This window comes from Panthera onca, chromosome C2 (genome assembly GCF_046562875.1).
Source record: "Panthera onca isolate mPanOnc1 chromosome C2, mPanOnc1 haplotype 2, whole genome shotgun sequence".
NCBI classification, from domain to species: domain Eukaryota; kingdom Metazoa; phylum Chordata; class Mammalia; order Carnivora; family Felidae; genus Panthera; species Panthera onca.
The window spans coordinates 54625815-54649277 of record NC_138347.1 but is presented as its reverse complement, the minus strand read 5'-3'; the positions used below and the strand labels follow the sequence as shown (position 1 = coordinate 54649277).

The 23463-nt window shown below is 37.9% G+C and overlaps 1 protein-coding gene across 7 annotated transcripts in view; it reads right to left on the bottom strand.

The window, feature by feature from the left end:
- Positions 1-23463, bottom strand: part of BBX (BBX high mobility group box domain containing) — a 283637-nt gene that overhangs the window by 52039 nt on the left and 208135 nt on the right. For all 7 annotated transcript variants that reach the window (XM_060640117.3, XM_060640114.3, XM_060640120.3 and 4 more), the window contains 3 exons: positions 12987-13067; positions 9353-9427; positions 580-660 (listed from right to left, as the gene is read on the bottom strand). In XM_060640117.3, coding sequence (XP_060496100.2) covers positions 580-660; positions 9353-9427; positions 12987-13067 — 237 coding nt within the window. The remainder of the gene's footprint in view (positions 1-579; positions 661-9352; positions 9428-12986; positions 13068-23463) is intronic.

Below are 23463 nucleotides of genomic sequence, written 5' to 3'. Positions count from 1 at the left end.
GCAACAACTGCTTCTGGCACCTTTCTTGCCAACCCATCCCCCACCAAGCGAGGGTTCTGGCCCTCACAGATTTATGAAAGCACATTTACCAAAGGAACAGCAGCATTTTATATCCATTTCACAACAATTGTACAGCCGATAGGTGTTACAAAACCAGATTTGGAGTCATTTGAGTTCTTCACTAAAAAAACACCCCCAAATTTAAACATCGATGACCTAGTTTAAAAGTAGTGTCTTCTAGGAATTTATAGACACTATAAGAGAATCAGAGAAGAGAAAAATGACCCAGGCCATTCTTCTGGGTTTAGGCTAGACTTACATCACCAGTCTGAGACAAAAACTGACCTTATTTGACAATACTAACCTGTGGAAAAAGATTGTGTCATTTTCTTGAGTACCCTTTTCCAATGCTTAATGACTTTTAGTAGCAAAACTCCTTTTTTACCTCCCATGGTTGAAAATGAGATATAACAACACACTTTATGGTCACAGGGGATAGGGTACAGTTTAAAGAACATTGTTATTATGAACTTTTTCCACCTCTGCAGATCTTATCTCCATATACTCTTAGAAACTTGCCTCTGCCAGTTGAAAGAGTGCAGATTTTCCATAGCGTTTCACAGGTTCTGCACCACCCAGCTGCGAAGTGTTTGAAGAAATCTGTATTGAAAATAATTCACATAAAGGATATTAATTGTGTCATCAGAATCTTTGCTTCTCATTCATACACATTCAGGAACTTTCTTTAGTTTACGAGAACATCATTGTTCCCAAGTACCAAGTAACTTTAAAGATGTCATACTTGGAATTATAATTTTGAAACCAACTTTGGTGAACAACATCAAAAACAGTAACAAAAACCAGGTGTGGCTTGGACAGCTGTTTAATGACAGGAGTATTGTCTTGTACACTCCAGGCTTTAAAGTCTACCACTTAAAACAAGATTTGCATTTCCATTTCCATATAAACACCAACTCATCAACTGACCAAATATGAGGGATTTAGAGTCATTTTGTATGCATCGAAGTGACTAATTTTTTTAAGGAATATATTTAGGATCTCTAAAATTATTTGGGAAAGATAGCATCATTAGTCAACAAATATTTTTTTTATATAATTATTTTTAATGTTTATTTATTTTTGAGAGAGAGAGAGAGCGAGCACAGAGTGGGGGAGGAGCAGAAACAGAGAGGGAAACACAGAATCTGAAACAGGTTCCAGGCTCTGAGCTGCCAGCACAGAACCTGATGCGGGGCTCGAACTCAGGAATGGCGAGATCATGACCTGAGCCGGAGTCAGGTACTTAACCGACTGAGCCACCCAGATGTCCCTCAACAAATATTTTTTTAAGAATCCAATATAAATGTCGTAGGCAATACGATAGGAACTGGGGAAGCCAAGAATTTTACAGAAAACACTAGCCCTGGCTTTGAGAGAATACTCTAAAGTACACACAAAGATTGAAAATCAAGACCACAAATCTAAATAAGTTATACAGTTAAGGCCTATGCTGAGGCACAACATATCCAACATTGTAACAACTGCATGTTCTTTTGCAAATTTGGCCAAACAGTGGCCAGGCACTGATAACAACGAACTGCAATGTCCTTTCTCATTTTTATATGAAAACTTCATTTTCAACTTCTAGCCTAACTCAGTAAAAAAAAAAAAGCTGAGAACATACATTCTTAAGGATCTTTACAAATATTCTTCTTCCTGGAGAAGTTCTGTCATTACAGCAGCTAGCTATGGCTTAAGCATTTCATATTCCTCATGATTCTGAATTCTTCCTCAGTTTAAGATAGAAGTATTTCTCAGTTCAGTTTAGCAGGCACTCCTGCCTGCTGAGTGTATCCTCACAGGTGACCCCAAGTCCCACAGGGGATTCTGTGGAGCCATCAGCTCTGGGAGAGACTGGGAGCTTGCTGCTGAATGGAATTCTTCCTAGAATACCGGCTGAACGGGAGGCTTTTGTCGAGGAAAATGTTTAACAAGCTACCTGGGCCATTTAGAAGAATTTAGTTTATGGAAATTTTAGGCACTTTTTCTTCCTAGGTACTATCATTTTTAACAGTTCTTTCCAATTTATCCCAACTAAATTTTTATGTTTTATTTATTTTTGAGAAAGCACACACAAGTGTTGGAGGGCCAGAGAGAGGGGGACAGAGGATCCGAAGTGGGCTCTGCACTGACAGCAGAAAGCCTGATGTGAGGCTCGAACTCACAAACCAAAACTGTGAGATCATGACCTCAACCAACTGACTGAGGTACCCAGGCACCGCCAAACCACTTTTCTTTTTAAAGAAAATTAACTAATGGGGCTCAATCTTTCTAAGTCTGGAATCTTTTCTTCTACCTAATTTTTCTCTGATGTATGCCACTTCTACTTTTTCTAGACAAGATGAATTTAATAAATCACCTTATCACTGAACTAAGAGAAATGGACACATAATCACCACCTCCCAATTACTTGAGGGAATGAAGGACTAAACATACAGAATTGCCAGCGTCTCGAACCCAGGCTGTATAAAAGAAAGAACATGACTTTTGTGTCATACACACCTTCATTACTTTTTGCTCTGTCAACTTAAGCAAATTGAGTCTCATCTACCTCATCTTCAAAACAAAAACAATAATACCTGTCCCATATTATTGTTGTCAAGATTAGATTTTATGTCAGTGAAGAGTCTGGCACAGTGCCGAGCCCATATTGTGTTCTCAATAAGTGGTACAATGATTATCAACAAGAATTTATCAACAGTAACTTGAATAAACATAAAGCTCTCTTAGTATAGTCCAAAAATTAGTTACACACTAAAATTGCAATGTTAAAGGATAATCATGAAATTTAGTAATTCGTAGAATATTAAATTTATCACATAATCACATGACACTCTTAAGAATCACTAGAGGACAGGCTGGGTAATCCCACACCACACAGTCACAATGCGGAGTGGTTCTAGTTCTTACACTGACTCCCTCTGCTGTTCCTTTTGTTGTAGGTTTATGCTCCTCGACACTAAGTATTTGTTCACTACCACACACCCTGTGCACGGAAGACTGCGGGGCTCAATGAAGAACTTCGGACTGTGTGGATGCATTATCTGCCATTTGAGATAATGCACAGTTGTCTAAGTAGAGAACTGAGAATGGTTCTTTACCTTTCAAAAGGAACTACTACTTATGTCTAGTAAGAACTAGTTCCCTCATCACCCATGGGAGGACTTTGACCTATCTGTAGGTATAAGAAAGATTTCCAAAGGAGCTTGTGTAGGGGGAGGGTCAATGTACTTTAGCAGCCCAACATTTCTTTTTTTTGTTACTTTTTTTTTAATGTTTATTCATTTGTGAGAGACAGAGAGTGAGTGAGGGAGGGGCAGAGAGAGAGAGAGAAGGAGACACAGAATCCAAAGCAGGCTCCAGGCTCTGAGCTGTCAGCACAGAGCCCAACATGGGGCTCCAACTCACCAACCATGAGATCATGACCTGAGCTGAAGCCAGAAGTCCAACTGACTGAGCCACCCAGGCGCCCCAGTAGCCCAACATTTCTATAATTACCAACCAGTATGGTTTTCCTGGAATGACTGTGGGGAGATATGCTTTCTTTTTATTTTATTCTTTAAATGTTTTTATTTTTTAAAATTTACATCCAAATTAGTTAGCATACAGTACAACAATGATTTCGGTAGATTCCTTAGTGTCCCTTACCCATTTAGCTCATCCCCCTTCCCACAACCCCTCCAGTAACCCTCAGTTTGTTCCCCATATTTATGAGTCTCTTCTGTTTTGTCCCCCTCCCTGTTTTTATATTCTTTTTGTTTCCCTTCCCTTATGTTCATCTGTTTTGTCTCTTAAAGTCCTCATATGAATGAAGTAATACAATTTTTGCTTTCTCTGGCTAATTTCACTCAGCATAATGCCCTCCGGTTCCATCCACATAGTTGCAAATGGCAAGATGTCATTCTTTTTGACTGCCGAGTAATACTCCATTGTATATATATATGCCACATCTTCTTTATCCATTCATCCATCAGTGGACATTTGGGCTCTTTCCATACTTTGGCTATTGTTGATAGTGCTGCTATAAACACAGGGGTACATGTGTCCCTTCGAAACAGCACACTTGTATCCCGTGGATAAATGCCTAGTAGTGCAATTGCTGGGTTGCAGGGTAGTTCTATTTTTAGTTTTTTGAGGAGCCTCCATACAGTTTTCCAGAGTGGCTGTACCAGCTTGCATTCCCAGGGAGATATGCTTTCTAAAAGCATCTTTGGGCTTCTTAATTTTTAGACATATGTTAACATCTGTGGCTGGTCCTTATCTTGATTTCTTGGCAACGTTTGATATGACTAACCTTTTTTTTTTGGGAAACTCTTCTCTGGACTTCCATTACTGGAGGGTCTGTCTTATTTCCCTCTTATCCCCCAAGCCACTCCTTGTTGTTCTCTGCTGGCTCTCCTTTCTCTGGTGACCCCTTAAATGCTTTTCTTCAGGGTTTTGTCTTAGGGCCTTCTCTCTTTTTATTTATACATTTCTTTGAGTAATTTGATCTCTTCTGATAGCTTTGTTAGAGCTTGTACAATGCTGATTTGTTATACCACTGTTTATACCACTGTTCATTTCCCCCATTGTTTTCCTATTTAAGAGACTTACACATCCTTTCAAGTATGAACAACACAATAATATGTTCTTCAAAGTCTGGTCGGCTAGTGGAGGAAGGGCAGGTTATGTTATACTTATGGGTAGGGGACCCTAGTGGGCCATACTGCATAGTACATTCCTGGCTTTGCTTTTTATTTTCCTCAAATTAGATGGTGCTTGCCAATCTGTTAACTCCATAGTCTCTCCTTTGGCAGCATGTACTGTTCTGATAAACAGAGTGCGTGTAATAGCACAAGACGCAGAGCAAATGTGCTAAGAAAAATGATCACCCTGGATGTTAAACTGTTAATTTTACAGCTGCCTGAGGTAGGGAAGCATACCACGGAAACAGGTAGTAAAGATTAAGAGTAAAATAGGTAATGGAGGAAGTGTTCTGGAGTTATGAGGGGTATCATAAAACACTGTAGTCTGGGAGGAAATGACTGATAATTATTGAATGAATAAAAAAAATTTTAAAAACCCAAATGAACAACACGGGATGATTGGTCTTTCTTACCTTAAAAGAAATATTAATGCTTCCAATAAAAACACGTGAAACTTTCACACTGATTAGCTGCAGTGTGAGTATGCAGTTTTTGTCGAGTGTAATATTCTGTAACATATTGAACAGTCCATCATGAAAATGAATGCTTTAAATTTGCACCTATTGCATCTATCCAATTGTGGCATTGCTTTAAATTTGAGGAGATTATGGCTGTATTTATATTGGCAAAGTAAATACCTTGTAAGGGAAGTTTTAATGTCCAAATTTATTGGTCTAAATCATCTAGATTAGTTCTCTGTCTTCAAAGTAAATATATTTCAATGCAAAGATATATTGTAGGTGTAAGAGTCAGCCACACAACGGAAAAGAGAGTATGTGAACTGGTTGGTCATGGCTTCCAGACCTGTTAAATGATAGAAAACAATAGCTCCCTTCTGGCATTACATGTGGTCATTAGTCTTCAGTAAATGAGATCTAAAATGTGATGGATGTGTCACTCTACCTGTAAACAACAGAAGATGCAGATAGGAAACTCATTCTGACCAATGTAATGGATCAGAGCCAGGAAACAGAGTGATGGCTCTTCAGATGGGCCAAGGTAAACACAGATGAATTAGGGGTATCAGCAAGGAATGGAGACAGGCTGAAATGGAGGGGGGTGGCGGTGAACAGGCTTTACACTCTGTATTTCTTCCTAGATCTTGCAAAGCAGGTATATTTTTCTTAAAACGTAAGCTTTCGTGGGGAATCTACAAACAAAATGTTCTTTATTCAGTTTCATGACTCCATGCAGGTTCACTTCAACGAGTTTTGAAACTATCAGACTTGATTAAGAAAGAAAAACATCCTTCTAAGCCTGCAAGGCAGAAACCCAGGACTTAGTGTGAAAGAAAAAACAACTTCAACTTAAAGAACTGCCCAGGGCTTACGGTTTCTTAAACAATGTGTTCCTAGGATAATTATTTGACACAATAAATGACCCACTGCCAAGAGAAGATCTAACTAATCTCTTCTCAAAGTTATGAATGTTTGTAAATCAAATTAGCAGGAATGGTCTCTAAGCATTTTGCCTACCTGACCTTAAAATAACATCACAAAGCTAAACAGTTTTAAGGAGTAAATTGTTTCCTAAATCACATAAACCCCATTTTTCTCTAAGTGCACATAATAGGATGGAAATCCCTCTGAAAAGAGGTGGGGCTGTAAGTGGGCCATTGAGTAGATTTCCATTACATGCCCATCCCCTTTTCAATTCACCCTTTCCCTATGAGGTTCCAGACATACTAGGAAGTGCCTCAACAATGGCGATTCAATAACTCACGGTAACAGTTACAAACTACAGAGCAGTGACCTTGAACTGCGGTTTTCTAACAGGAAATTTGTTAGAAATGCAAATTGCCAGGCACCTTTCCCCACCCCTGCCCCCAGACTTAATAAATCAGAGCCCTGGGAGTGGAGCCCAGCAATCTGTTTGAACAAGCCTCTGAGGGAACTCTGATGCATTTTAAAGTTTGAGAACCTCTGCTGTAGACTAATTAAAACAAGAATTCAAGAGTCTTTATGTTTTCTCAAAGGTGATGAGTGTTATACAAAGTAATTATAAAAGTTTTAGGGATACGATTACAGTTAGTAATTGTAACCTATTCTATTTCTTCTGCAATACCTGTGCTCATAGCAGATTTTAGTAGATAATTTTATTAGTTTATGTAGTTAGATCTTGTTAAGCTTTGAATTAAACCAGCCTCAAATGAGGCCAACAATGTGGTCAGATCATAAGATGTCAGAGATTGAAACTTAGGGTTCTCTTGGGCCAGCTGAGGCAACTGACCAGAGAAGTTACATATCCTTAGGGAACCGTGTGCTTCTCTTGTATAATCATATATAACAGTTACAATTAATAAACAAGCACGCAATAATTTAATTTACTTAGGAATGAAAAGTGTTAATATTATCAATCTAAGCAAAATATAACTAGCAAAAATAATATACTGATTGACAGAGGGAATTGCATTTGATTCTAGGGCAAAATATTTTGATTTTGCCACCATGCATGCCTTCCTCTCTTATGAGGTCTTGCAGTAACTCTAATCATTTTCAAATTAACACTTTTTATGTCTCCTGATGCTACTGAGCAGAGGAGTGAAATCTGCAAACATATCCCTGCACAACTCCCAAGAGAGAAAAGTTTCTTTTCTTTCTTGGAAAACAAACAAACAAACCCTTCTTGGGGCACCTGGGTGGCTCAGTCGGTTAAGCCTCTGACTTCCGCTCAGGTCATGAACTCAGGGCTCGTGAGTTAGAGCCCTGCGTTGGGCTTTGTGCTGACAGCTCAGAGTCTGGAGCCTGCTTCTGATTCTGTGTCTCCCTCTCTCTCAGCTCCTCCTCTGCTCGTGCTCTATCTCTCTCAAAAATAAACATTAAAAAAAATATTAAAAAAGAAAAAAACTTCTCATGCTTTAAGGAGTGAGCATAATGAGTAGCAAGGACTATTTTAAGAGAGGCTGGGATCTCATTCTCCAGAAGCACAGGACAGCCCCTGTTACATCAGCAAACTGGTTCCTCAAAGCTGCCCAGGGCTTCAGGGAACTCCTCATAAATATGATAATAGTTTCACTTAAATAACAATCACGTTCTGAGTGAAGATAACTGTTGGAAACACCAGCTGTGATATCCCATACTGACATTTTAAATGAAGCTGAATACTCTTGGTAGTTAATGCATTGTCAGGTGTGTCAAAGATGAGCCACTATATTCCTGCTAGAGAGTGTAAAATTTAATCAAACAGAATATATGGCAAATACATTCTGTTTTGAGGAAAATATTTCTAAAAAGTTGCATGGGACTGGCTCGGGCATCAAAATTAAAAACAAATTTAGTCACTACCACAATTTTTTTTTAACTCTTAAAAAAAGTATTCGTATCAAATAAATGGATGCCAACAACTGAAGGAAAGCAAGAAAGTAAACAAAACGATTTCCCCAGACTGGAAATAACAGTCTGCTTATAATAATGAAAAATTATAATAAAATCCTAATTTATTCAGATTCATCAAGCAAATTGTTCTTCATAAATGGTAGTAGCATCATGATATTTTCGTTACCAGTCGATAGAATAGCCCTCAACAACGAAAGCAAATACTGTGTCAGAGAAGCCTAACAGATAAGCAGGCCAACTGGTGGTATAAAGTCACAGTGGTTGAGATAAGTGTCCCAAGAGGAAGCAGGATTTCTTTTTTTAATGTAAAAGCTGAAAGTAATTTTTCCTCATTTTCAAAGTAAGATGCTGAGTTTTCTCTTGCCAAAAGGATATCATTTTACATTTCATTTATGCAGCACTCTTTATTCAAATGAATCAAAGTGATTCAATACATCAATATTAAACAGAACAGTCCTGCTTGTCATTTTCTCTCAACCCTTTAAAAAACTGCTTAGTTTAGGATATGTATTTTTGGTTGGAATTAATAAAAGAGGAAAGAGGGGAAAGACCGAAAGCAGACACCATATTATTTTCACGATCAATCTGCATTTTATTATTTGTCATACAGGCTCATTAGGAATGAGCAGCATATGGTTGAGGCCAGGGCTTTTGTGGTAAAATCAAGCATATCCGATGTGCCTCTTCACACTAAGTAAGCACTCTCTAGTGTGTGCTCTCTCTCTGGCTGACAAACCAAAGAAATCTGAGATCCTGTAAGAGCTGACCTGATCTAAGCCTGGGATTAAACATTAATAAAAACGCTGGCTAAAGCGACATCACATAGAAAGCTAAGTGCCGATGATTTAACAGGTTGTATTCACCACTGCATTCACTGTGAGTTATTCATAAATTACAGCATCTAATGTCACTACTGGAAAAATTTAATAAATTGGAATCCTAAGGCCTTCACGTGGACAGCAGTTTTTTTCAAGCTTTTAAAATAAAAACAAGGTAAAATTAAATAAATGAATTAGTGGAAAGGGTCTATTCTAAATGAACTCCTTAATGAATGTTTATAAAATGAATACAAAATATGGAGCTGATCTATGATTATAGCAAAGGCAGCAAAAAGCATGAAGTATTCCCTTACATGCATTATGTTCGTAATGGCGAAAGGCATGCCTAAAGTTCGCTATATGTTATTAAAACTCTATTCTAATATTTCCTGAGCTCAGTAAGTTTCTGAGCCCAATAATCATTAACAACAACAACAAAAAAAAGAGGTCATACCTCTGCAAACTGAAACAAGGCTGAGGCTTGACACTGCTTTGAAGAAGCATCAGGGTGAGACGTACTTGAAGATATCTGAAAGGAAACAAGTAATCTTTAATGCACAAGGACATTTTCCCATATCAGACTAATAGATTCAGCCATGTATTTCCACTGTACACACTGATAAAGATTAAGACATGAATCATCACCCTTAATGCCTTTTAGAAGAACAGTATAAATGATAAAGGAAGACAAAGGCCATGTGTCTAAAAACAGATGACTGGAAGAACAAAAGACCACGACTGGCTCATTTGCCATGTCTCTTGTAGGGTACCAGGTATGTTGCAAACAGCAGTTGAGGAGCGTTGAGATGAACTACTTTATTTCAATATTTTTTTTTTTTTAATTTTTTTTTCAACGTTTTTTATTTATTTTTGGGACAGAGAGAGACAGAGCATGAACGGGGGAGGGGCAGAGAGAGAGGGAGACACAGAATCGGAAACAGGCTCCAGGCTCCGAGCCATCAGCCCAGAGCCTGACGCGGGGCTCGAACTCACGGACCGCGAGATCGTGACCTGGCTGAAGTCGGACGCTTAACCGACTGCGCCACCCAGGCGCCCCTATATTTTTTAAAATATTATTAAAAGCTGGAAGCTGCAGGAAAGTCAGTCACTCTCTTTCCTACACCACTCCCCCCAAGCTGTTCTCTGCTTAGAGGCAGCTGGGAAACAGTGTTTGAGAAGCATATGGATGTGGCTCAGGGTATCTGGGACTGAATCTTAGCTTGCTGCTCGCTAGCTGCATGACCTTGGGCAATTCAGCTAATCCTTCTAAGACTTATTTTTCCCAACTGTAAACTGACAATGATGATGAAGAGAATAATCCCCATTTTACAGGATTACAGTGAAAAGAAAACAAGCTACAGAATACACTGCCTGGCATAGTACCAGCACCCAATAAATTATTCACTGAAGAGGAACAGCATTTCTTTTTTAACACCATGCATGTGCATGCGTGCGTGTGCGCACTCTCTCTCACACACACACACACACACACACACACACACAACTCTCTTTCTCCCTCTTCCTCTCACTCTACAGGCATCGGACAGTGGATGGAGGACTCTGCCATACTATACTTGATTCAACTGGGAGACCTTTCTTTTCCACTTGGTATATGGTAGCCTTATTAAGTTTGCTCTGATGGCCCTTGGAAGTACTTCTCAAAGATCTTTTGAGAACAATGTCAGTTACTAATTTTGGTTCCAAAGTGAACAATACTTCCATCCAGCTACAAAATAGGGTGAAAGTGAGTCACAAGAGCAAAAAGCTTAGGCATTATGAATTCAGCCCATCCCCAGTCCCATAAAAGTATTGTTCTTCAATTAACTGTGCTCATGAACTCCATCAAAGGGTACTTACTAAGCAATAAAATGCACCTTAATTATAATCCTTCAACCAGAGAAGTCAATTTTTTTCATCTTAATTAAATTAAGCTGGTTAGAAAAACCATGGAGGCAGTTGGTGATACAGTATCAAAGTAATGTTTAGGGATGAGAAAGAATTAGTAAAGAGACTGATGGAATTATTGACTTTATTCACTGCTGAGGCCATTAAGAAAATTTTAATGCCACTATAATCAGACATAGAAGCATCTTTAGAATAAACATCAGTAAAAAGAAAAAAAGATCCAGATCCTATTTAATAAAGTAGATATAAAACCATCATTGTGAGTGAATAAAATTTAACCAAGTGTTTTAAAGACATTTGAAGGAAAAATTGTATGCTTCTTGGTCAAATCATGAAATGTATCATTTCAAACGAAAAACATGTTCAAGTGTGACAGACTGCATGTATGAGTCCACAAGGACTTTCCTGAAGTCCTGGGAATTATGAATTGAGTAGGTCTAACTTCAGAGAGCACTTTTCATTCCTATCAACCCTCTATAAAAGTTAAAGAAAATAGTCAGTTTATGTAAGGGAAATTGCCTAGCCTATATTTCTTTGAAAATTAAATAAGACAATGAAGGAAATGGAGAAACCACTGACATCAACCCCTTAGATTTTTGAAAGGCATTTCACAAGTTTCTAAACAAGGGAATTTCTTTATAAATTATTATTGGGATAGAGACACTCAGTCAATGACATGAATAGGGAGTTCCTGAAGAAATATCAGATTAGGAATAGGGACCCTTTCTATAAATCAACAGAGTCAGGGATCTCTTAGGTATGCTATAGAGCCCACAAAAATGAGCATATGTCAATACAAAATTTCATGTGAAATATTAGGGTTTTCATTAGATCTTTATTTTTTTATTTATTTATTTTTTTTAACGTTTATTTTTATTTTTGAGACAGAGAGAGACAGAGCATGAACAGGGGAGGGTCAGAGAGAGAGAGGGAGACACAGAATCTGAAACAGGCTCCAGGCTCTGAGCGGTCAGCACAGAGCCTGATGCGGGGCTCGAACTCACGGACTGTGAGATCGTGACCTGAGCCGAAGTCGGCCGCTTAACCGACTGAGCCACCCAGGCGCCCCTTCATTAGATCTTTAGATTCAGGGATCACTGGCCATGCATCTATGCTTTCAAAATTGGGACCAACATTATTTAACATGTCTATAACTACTGTTTAAAAGTTGAGTGCAGAGTGAATCCTCTGTAACCTTAAATTCTTGAGGAAATAATATATAAAACAATTGGAATTCACACAGCGTATCTCAAACATATAGAAAAGAAAGTGATAGGTAAGGAATATCATGTGAGCAAATATGTACAATAACATTCTGGTGTATTAGCAAGGCATTTATGTATATTATAAACAATGTCTCAAAAGGAATGGCCTCTGCCTTTGTGAATTGTAGTTTTGCCAAGGAAATGTTGAGATCCACCAGGAAAAGGCGCTAGAGAAGAAAAGAATCTGAAACTAAAAATATGTTCTCTTTGGACAACACCTAACACAATGGCATATGTTAGGAAGGATGACAGTGCAAGAGAAGGTCTAGTAAAAGACAATTCAAACGATCAAGGGAAAACCACTTTAAGGTTTAGAAAAAATTAATCAATGATGGCTCCGTACTGAGTTCTAGGGCAAATGAAGATATTTGGGGAAGTTGTCTTAACTTTATACATTTGATCGTAAGGACAATGTGCTTTTCTACATCATCTCTGAAGCAACATTGGAAACATAGGGAATCAAACAAGTTTGACACAAGACATAAGACCTTGAAAAATGCCAACAGCATGCTAAAGTTTCAATTAAGAGCAAAGTGCACTTTCTTTTTCTTAAAAGAAAGGAATGCATAGCCAATAACCATGAGTTGATTCCATCTTCTGATTTAACAACTGATAAATTAACAGCTAATAAATGACTAAGTTCTAACAATAGTTTAATTGTATTCTTAACTTTATTATCCATGAATAAAAATTAGTGATGCGGTTTAAATGTAATATTTACTACGACTTAATGAGAAGCTTCTATAAACATAAAGTTATTCCTTAATTGACAGACTGTGGAGTTCCAAAATTTGATTCTATTTTCCTATCTATGGTTAATTGAGCTAAGGAGAATTCTTCATTGCTTTAAGTTACTGCCATCAACCTAAATTTAAGCTCACAATATAATCTCATTAAGTATAAATTGTAACATATTACCTCAGCAAACTGAAATAATGGTGATTTCTGACGCAATTCAGGGGATTCTGAAACATCCTGCCTACAACTGCCAGAGGATATCTGAAACAAAGAAAAGATGGTGTGAGGCATCACAGGAATAGTTTCTGGAAGACAAGAGATGACAAGTGCCACCTATATCATTCCTATTTGAGGAAAGAAGTTTTCATTCCCCTAATTTGAGGCGAACTATGACAAAAAAGTAGTTCTAGTCTGCAAAGTTTTATACAAGGTGCCATCCAACAGCTAAATGCAGTAAAACAGGAGATGGACAAGACAATGCATTTTAGAAAAGTTCATATTCATCAAAGAGAATTTCTCCAATGATGTCCATTTTATCTTTTGGCTTTCTGCCACCAACTCCAAAAAAACTCTACTTCTTTCATGTTGTTTGTTTCCCCAATATTTTATATCACCTAACTGCATGAAAATGCAAATGAGATTTGATGACATAAACCTTCTGGGAAAGCAAAACTAAAGTCAAATTGTTTTCTAGGTGTTCGTGTGTCTCTACACAAATGTTAATCACAGAGAAGTTACTACTTACCTACGAGTAATTTCTTTCAAAACATGTTTTCTTTTGCACTACTCACTACACACACATTTAATGTTCTGCAATCTTCACTTGCCATCTTTATTATTAATAAGTTATAGAAATACCACTGGATTAAAAAAATTTTTTTTGCTATTTATTCAGTACTCTTGTCCAGACACACACTTCCTCTTTTATCGCATTGCTAAAAAGGACCTATTTCTGTATTTGGGTGATATAATTGCTTAGGAAGCCAAGTGTAATTCAAAAGTCAGGAAAGTCACGGAATGTTGAGAGAAGGATATTGTTATTCTTCTGATCTGACCCTTTTTACAGATTAAGAAACTTAGGACCAGAAAAATAAAAGACACCTCCCCTCCGCAACATTCAGTAGTCCCTTTATTCTCTATCTTTAGCACTTATCACAAGACATAAATATTTGTTTATTGTCCATCTTCTCCTGGGGCCCTAGTTTAATAAAGAATCCTCAACACTGCCTGCTCACAATGTCAACAAGTATTTTTTGAATAAATTAAAGTTGACACATCTTCTAAATTCTAAATCAGTGTACCCTCTCCCCCTTTTCTAAATGACAATGTTAGGAAACCTTAGGGGAAAAGTTTCTTTCACTATAGAGGCAAAACAAGTTAAAAATAGTTTTTAATAATGTGTTGCGGACAATAAAATAATCCAAGTTCATTGTTGCAAATCTGAAAAAAAATACAGAAAAAAATCATCTGCAATGCTATCTACAAAAGATAAGCACTGTTAATACTCATATATATTCTTCTAATTGTATAAGATAATTTTTCAACTAAAATGAGGTACTGTAATACAGTTAAAGAATGCTCTTCTTTAAACAATACATTATTTTTCCTGTGTTATCAAACCTTTTCCAATGTATTTTAATAGCGGCATGTGATTATGTTAGGTGGTTGAATCCTGTGGAAACACCTGACAGTCACCCAGATTACGTTTCTAAAAATGGAGTCTCTCAATGAAGCTCTTCATTAGATACTGAAGATGTGTTTCTCAAATAGTGTCACAGGTCACCAGGCAGGAACCAGCATTTGAAATTTTATTTGTCACCTTTGGATTTGAAAGAGTAATGGTCACCTTCTTCTAATGATATTAAACTCCAGAGAAGAGTGCAGAACCTTTTGTTAATTTTCCACCTCTGGTCTGGATGCCAAAGCCTGGCTCTCTCACTGCCACTTGACTATTTGACAAATTGAATGCCAAATGGCCCAGTCCTACTCCCCAAGAATTTGAAGTCAAGGAGACAAAAAATGCATCAAAAAGAAAGCCAATGAATCCCGAAATTACTGGCCACAAAGAATTTCTTCATTGAAAAGAATACTTGGACAAAAAATAGTTTTATTTAGGAATGATGAAAAAAAATCAATACTGTCTTGGTTTATAAAGAAATCCTTTAAGTCTAGCTCCTAGATATCTTGGTAAATAATCAAAATTTTATTTAAAATCAACCCTAGGACTAAATTAACATTATAAAGAGTCTTAAAATTTAATAATATAGGTTACACAGGTGACAGAATTTTCGAAAGATATTTGGAATCTAATAGATTTAGGGTAGCTACACTGCATGCAGGTACCATTCGTGAGGAGATTAGATACCCTGTGGCTTAGAGATCATACGAGCTGTAAAAAGAAGAGTCAACTTTCTCTTCAAGTTCTGTTTATAAATTATCTGGCCATAATTACATAAGTCACAAAGTTTTAAAGTTAAGTGAGAACCTCTGCAAATCATTATTATGGACACTCTTAAACAAATTTGAATAGAGAATTCAAATGTAAATAATTATCAAGGCACTGTAATCCTGAATGTTGTATCAATTGTGCTATGCTATCAAAGAAGTCTACAGATGCAAGTTTGTGCCCACCATGTACCTGATGCATACTAAATGTACAACGAATACTCTGACTTAATTCTGTGTGTGTATGGATACAAAGAACTCAGTGACCTGGCCAGGAATCACACAACAAAGACTGACCAATGGCTAAAATAGTAGTAACAGAATCTCTAAGGCTATGCAACTTACTCTAGTGGACAATATCTCAAAATCTAGTTACTCTTCATTTTATTCATGAGTTTAAGGCATTAGTTACTCTTGACTTTAAAGCACTGTGGATTTAGTATATATTTTCAGGCTAGTGTAAGGGCACAAAAGTAGGAGCCAGGAGAATTGAGTTACTACTAAGCTATGTGGTTAGTTGCCTCTCTAGTCCACAGCAGAATTAGAAGACACAATTCAGAAGGGGACAGGAGTAGGAGAAATAGAAATAGAATTGCAAAAGAAGGAGAGTTGCAAAAGAAACAATACCACTAGCAAAGAGACACAAGGAGAAGACAGAAAAACTGTAAAGAATAGACACAAATGTTTTGTAAAGCACTGTAGTCTATCTAAAAGAAATTAGAGCAAAGAGTCTCTAAGTGTCTCCTGAAGGCTTCAGTTCACTGCAGCAATTAATATTTATTAACTATGGTTCTAAGTTGTCAAGATAAGGATAATTATAAAACATAGCCTTGATTAAAAGGCAGAAATGTGTGTGATACATGCTAGGCATATTTCCATCAAAAATCTCAAAATATAAATATGGTACAATGACACGGAAAATGTATGTGGGTAGAATTTATTCTTGTGTGCTTGATAAATACAGCATCCAATGCAAGTGTGTATATTTGTGCATATACTGATTAATATACACATCTGGCAAAGAAATCTGGGAAATATCCACATAACAGAAAGAGAATACTTTGCACAAAAGGCTCCTATTTAAGTATCAGAGGGTCCTGGGCCTAATTGCCTTGCTATTCGTATTTACAGTACTCTACTTATGACATGGGACATGCTTTTTATGGACAAACATCAATTCCTCTATCTCCATTCCTATGCTAGAATCAACTTACCTTCTAAAAATAACAGAATAAAAGAGAGTTAAAAATATCTTTTCACCAATTAAAAGGAAATAAAAGATACCAAATAAGCAGAGGTTAAATAAAGGGAGAAAAAAATGCCCAAAAAGTTGTTCCTAGAGTCTCTGAAATAATCCACAAAGCCACTAGGTGTAGCTATCTGCCCAAGAAAGAAACAGCTAATGGGATTTTTAAAAGCAAAATTTTGTTAACTTCTCTTAAATTCAATCTTCTCTATGATTTAGCTATAATTCTTAATAACTAAGAAAGGGGAATTATTAGCAAATGAAGAATTACAACAAAGTAGTATCTTCTTCCATAAGTATACTTCATATTGTGAAACCAGTAGATACAGAAATGTGATCCAGCCTCCCGATATAAAACAAGATCACACCAGTTAGATGCATTGTAAGTGCTTTGGAAAGCTAGATATTAGCAAGAGCCTGTTCCCACTTCACAAGGCACAAGACCACAGCTACACACAGTGGGATTCTGATGCACACATATGGTCAACAAAAGGGGTAAGTGCACCGGTTCTATCTGAACCATACATTTTTTTCCTTGCTAATCCAAACATTTGTTGATAGTCACTCCTTCAACAAATACACAATAAAAACCTACGATGTGCCAGCCACAAAGACTGCTGACTGCTTTTAAGAAGCTTACATTCCACTAGTACACATTACATGATAGGGAATAAAATGGTAACTAAGGGAATGTGGCTTGTGATCCAAGTACAGGGGGCAGCTACACAGTTAAGAGGTACGTGCACACTGGTGAACTGCCACAGAGAAGCAGCCTTCACTCCTTCTGGGACAGGGAGAAGTCAAGATAGTAATGTCTGAGATATCCCAAGAAGAAGCACCAGAATTGCGGAAATGATGTGACAACAGCAGAAGGAAAAGTATGGAGGCAGGTGCCCTGTGTGTTTGCGAAACAATGACTTTCTCAGTATGGATGAAGAGTAGAAGCCTGGGAGTGTAGTGGGAGATGAATCGAACTGAGAGAAATTTGAATTCCATGTTACAAAGTTTGAAAATTAGGCTGAAGGCATTGGGGAACCAGCCAAAGTTTTCACTCAGTGGAGCAGCATGATGAGAGATACATAGTTAGATAATTCTGTCAGTGGAGTGCAGGATGACCTTGGCTGGGAAGTGACTGGAGGCAGAAGACCAATTAGAAGGTTAAAAAAATAAACTAGCTGAGATGTGGGGTTCCAATTAAATCAGAGATGGTATTTGCCAGGCCCCAGTAATTGCCTGGAAAGATGTCAGGGCTGAGGGAAAGGGTCGGACAAAGCCTTTCACTGAAAGAGGGAATTTGAAGAAGAAAGGTTTGGGGGTGGGGTGTAGGGGGTTGTCTTCTACGGGAGAGGGTTTGTGAGTAGAGGATTCCATTTCAGAGTTTAAGTATAAAGATCCCTTGTGATGCCAAGGGCCAGTGATCTGATTCTCGCCCTCATTCAGCATGACCCAGTCTTTCCTACAATTGGAGGCTTTCTTTGGCCAAGTATTCTATAACAGAGTACCCGAGTGATCATTTAATTTGCATTTAATATGAGATGTTAAATGAAGCTCTGAAATGGACTTGAGCTTAAACACAGGTGAATTAAATGTAAGCATATTACATCCAAGTTAGTCCCTTCAAAACGTTTTTGAGGATTAAAATAAAGCCACTCTTAATTAAACCTAAATTAGGTTAAAGAGAACCTGAGTAGTGAAGCACTGCACCTGGCGAGCTGATCTCAGGAATGAGCCACAGCTGAGAAGAACACTGGGTTACCCTGGGGAGCATAACCAGATAACAACGCATAGACCTGCACGCTCCCAAAATTGAGAGTACACGTCATGTGGCTGAAAGGAAGAATAAGTCTGTGGTTTCACTCAGGGCACCAGGGCTACCAGAGTATTCATCCAGCACCATTGAGTGAAGTTCTCCTATCATTATAAGCCATGTGACAGAGCACTACTATGGAGTCCGGAACAGACTCCGGGCCACTTCTACAAATCACTGCCATAGCAACTGAGATAGCAGCATCTCTCCTGCCTCAATTTCTTCACATGATAATGTAGTTAACAGTACTACTCTGCCTTCTTCCATGGACAATGTGAAACCAGAATGCAGCAGTGTATAAAAACATGCTGTCAACAGCACAGTGCCCACAACCGCCCTTCCCTTTTATCCTCGTGTTCTGCATCCTCCTCTTTCTATCCCAGCTCACTTGTGGCCCACCTTCCCCACCACCCCTTCCTACCACCTCTGGAAGACTAAAGAGCCCATGCAGTTTCATCACTGTCTTGAGCAGTGTGGCCTGGGAACTCAGCAAGGGTAGATGCTTCTTTGGGCCTCAAGCCCAAACTGCTGACATATGGAAGAGGCTGGGCAAAATGGGCAGTGAACAGTGACTTAACCAGGAAAGAAGGAAGGAAGGAAGGAAGGAAGGAAGGAAGGAAGGAAGGAAGAAAGGAAGGGAGGAAGGAAGGGAGGAAAGACAGAAAGAGAGAAAGAAACACAGAAAGAAAGAAGGAAAGAAATAAAGAAAGAAAGAGAGAGAGAAAGAAAGAAAGAGAAAGAAGGAAGGAAAGAAAGAGAGACCGGACAACAGTTCCAGCCAAAATGGGCAGTGAACAGTGACTTAAGAAAGAAAGAAAGAAAGAAAGAAAGAAAGAAGAGAAAGCAAGCTCAAAAAGCCCATTTGCTATTTAATGTAAAATTTAAATATAGTGTATTTCCTCATCAGATAGGTTTAGAAGCTATGAAACTGTGAGAAGGGAATAAAAGCTTTGATGGGAAGGGGTAAGAGTTGGGGGGGTTGTGGAATTCAATGCATCTAAGTATAGTGGAATAGTCTAATTAGCAGCCTAAGGAAGGCACATATCAAACGAGCTCAAATGTACCAACAGGTATGAAAATAATTTCGCCTACTTCACTGATGTCAGAAATTATAATAAAGACAGGTGAGAACTTTCAATTTTATCGAAATCTATAGGTTTTAAAAACTTAAAACTCACAGTGTTTAAAACATGGACATAATCTTTCATTCACTTTACAAATACACTTGATCCTTGAATAACACGAGGGTTAGGGGGGCCAACAGGAGTCAAAAATCCATGTGTAACTTCTGACTCCACAAAACCTTAATTACTAATAGCCTACTGTTGACCAGAAACCTTACACATAATGTAAATCCTAGCACTGTGACTTCCTGGCTCTACGATCTTGGAGAGGCTATTTAACCTCTCTAGCCTAGTTTCCTCATTTATGAAATGGGAATAAGAATAATACACCAACCTCAAAGGGGTTCTTGGGAGTGAAATGAGATAATCAGCCTAAGTGCTTAGCATAGTGCCTGGGCCAGAAAGCATTCCTGAAATACCCCTGTAAAGGTCCAGCACAGGACACCACAGCAGAAGTGGCCTGAGTGAAGGTCAGGTGGGTGGGGGGCTTAAGGCCCCGTATCCTGCATGAAGCCAGTCCTCCTGGGTTCAGATCTCAGTTCTGCACTTCAAGTTGCACAACTCTGAGCAGGTTATTTAGCCCTTCTGCTTCCACTTCCTCATTTAATGGTTTAATATTTACTTGTGAAGCAAGACTTAACTCACAGGATTATTGTGAAGATCAAGAGTTACTCTTAAGTAATGCATTTAAGAACAGTACCGGGAATGAAGGAAGTGCTCAGTAAGTGATAGTTTTGTAACTACTCTGCAAGCAAGGAGTCCTGCAGTTTAAATCCTATCTTTGCTCCTATCCTATCTTTGCTCCTATCTCAGTTGTTTGAAGTCTTCTGATGAATCAAGACTTAAACATAGAATACAATGAGAAAAAAAAATTTTTTTAAGAATTTTATTATAGAGTTTATAATAAAGAATATAACTAAATATAATCAAGAGCTATAATGCATTAACACTGGCAGAGCAATTATCAGGAACGAGAGGAATCAAATCTGGCTCAACAAATCAGGAAGGGCTCCTTGGAGGAAGTGAGAGATTGATATTACAAACATGAAGCAAAATCTATTGAATATTTTCAAAGTTCAATCATATAGAAATTTGGATAAACTGTTTTACTTTTGAACAGGCAGATGGTGATCAAAAAAATCACTCAGATTTCCTCTGAAGCCAGAAATACCATGTGAAGAATAAGCCCCTGTATCTTTTTATATCATTAGTTCCATGAGGGCAGAGACTTGTGTCTGGGTTTGTTTCCTGACGTGACTGGCACAAAGTAAGCATAGGCAAATAACTGTCATAGGACTGAATGTGTGCAAAGATGGCACACAGTTCCTACACTGTTCAATTCTTACGTGTGACCTGTACAGTCCCTTCATAATGGGGGTGTACCATCATTTGCTAGCATCTCCTCCACTAACTTCCATGCTAACTCAGCTACTCTGCTGAAGTCATACTTCCTACACAGTGTTTCTTCCCAGGTATTAAAAAGTTGTCTCCTTCTTGAGCACCTAGTGATAGAGAGTAAATTACAACTGCACTTTCCTACAAGTTTTCAATGGACAAAGAACTGCATGTGTGCGCACACACCTGCATGTGTGCATGCGTATATGCATGCGCTGTTGGTAACGCACACAACATCCTGTAGGAGCGATGCACGACATAACTTGAACAAGTTAAGTATGAAAGGCCTAGAATAACATAGGGTGATAATATTAGGGGCCTGCAGTAATGCTCTTCAGGCGTTTTCAGAGTTAAAACTACCTTACAGGTTTTATTTCATTAATCTTCATAGATGTCTTGAGGGTTAGAGGTAAGTGGGTATTATTATTAGTTCCATTTTACAGGATGGAAGGCAAAGAAAAAAGTGGCTTGATCAGAACTTTACACTTCTAACAAAAGAACTAGGCTTTCTAAAATCACAGAGCTAGGGGCGCCTGGGTGGCTCAGTCGGTTGAGGCTCCGACTCTTGATTTCAGGTCATGATTTCACGGTTCTTAGGACTGAGCCCCGCATAGATCTCTGTGCTGGCAGCCTGGAGCCTGCTTGGGATTCTCTCTCTCCCTCTCTCTCTCTGCCCCTTCCCAGTTCACGCACCCGCTCTCTCTCAAAATAAATAAACATTTTTTTTAAATAAAATAAAATCACAGGCCTAAAATCTAATACATTTCCCACACATTTGAAAGTCTGCCTGGGGTTAAGTGTCTGACTTCGGCTCAGGTCATGATCTTACCAATTGTATGTTGGAGCCCCAGTCCGGCTCTGTGCTGACAGCTCAGAGCCTGGAGCCTGCTTCAGATTCTGTCTCCTTCTCTCTCTGCCCCTCCCCCACTCACGCTCTGTCTCTCAAAAATGAATAAATGTTAAAAAAAAAAAAGTCTGCCTTCAGTTACAACTAAAAAGATAATGATGCCTTCAAACCTTTTTATCAGTTATGATTATCGTGCCTCACTTTTAAAATTTTCCATTACTCCCCAAACTATCCCTTCTGTTCTAGTTAAGATGACTTTCTGACTTTTTGGCGCTGACTTAGGTCCAATACTGAGTGTTGTCTTTTCCAATACTAATCCAAGCTGTTCTATATATAATGTGTTGACTAACAGTCCCTTTCACACTCTCTGAAATGCAGCACTCTCTGCCTTTATTTTGTAATTTAATTCAGCTTTGCATTTTTATTAAAGTAACAAATATAAAAAAGTATAGAAGATTTTTAGTCCTGGAGATCACTTCTACAAACTCTAGATCAAATAATCATTATAAACTTTATTTATTGCATTTTCATCTTTAGATAATAACTCCCTGATATAAAATGTAAGGGTTTAACTCTCTTTATGTAACTGCCTTCTCTTTAGCTCTTCCCAGAGTCTGATGTGAATGTTACTTTTTTTAAAATGTTAATTTTATTTTGAGAGAGAGAGAAGAAGACACAGTATCCGAAGAAGGCTCCAGAGCCTGATGTGAGGTTCCAACACAAGAACCCGAGATCATGACCTGAGTGGAAGTCAGATGCTTAACTGACTGAGCCACCCAGGTGCTCCTAATGTGAATGTTACTTTGATGTTGAACAGATGGGCTCCTCTGCAGCCCTTTGTAGGCCTATTTTCAGCTGATCATTATATTGTGTTTTATTGCTAAAACAACTTGGGTTTGGTTTCTGATTTAAATATGTTTGCTTAAATCTCATATTCACTGGTACCATCCTTTTCCGTTTCCTTCCCTCTTACAGGATTATTTCCTAATGAGACTTCTGTGCTTACATTTCACTGGATCTCAACGCAGACAAGCATAGTCCGGCATTCTGAGCCACGGGTCACTCCTTAGTGTCTTTCCTGTTAATATATCTATTTTCTTTCCTCATCCATAAATTAATGACAAACACTTAAAAAAGTTACATAATGCATTTCAATGTGCTCTGGATATAAAGGAAGTAGAGAGCTAATCATTTATGTGAAAAATAACTGTAAATACAAATTTCATCCCTTTTACTTGTCAGAAAAGTTACCACAATTGAAACTGCAGAAGAAAGCCTGCCTCAATCACAGCAGCATGTAAAAATGTATACCTCAGAATGCAACAAACTTATTCTGGCAAATTCAGAGTTAATCAGGAGATTCAGGAAAAAGAGAAAATTCAAACATTTTCTTTGTCATTATTTCCCCACTGACATCTCAAGAACCTATAATTTCTCTCTAAAACTCTAAGACTACTTCAGATAGATGTAGAAAATATTATAGGCCAAAGAAGCTTTTAATCTGGAATTTTATTACTTCAGATATTGGAAGATATTCAGATATATCATTTACATCTGAAAAATTATTATTTACAAGAAGCCTCGATACCTTCTAAACTTATTTTTTTAAAAACGACTATTAGTATATTAAAATTTCCACATTTAAAAATATAGACTTTTGAGGATTTTTTCTATGTAGTTAGGCTTCAGGATAATGAACAAAGGAAACTCTCCTCCCTCTAAGAATAATATTTCAGAATAAGAATTCTGTCATGCCATTTTAAAAAGCCAATATGATTAGACTTTTCCTGTGG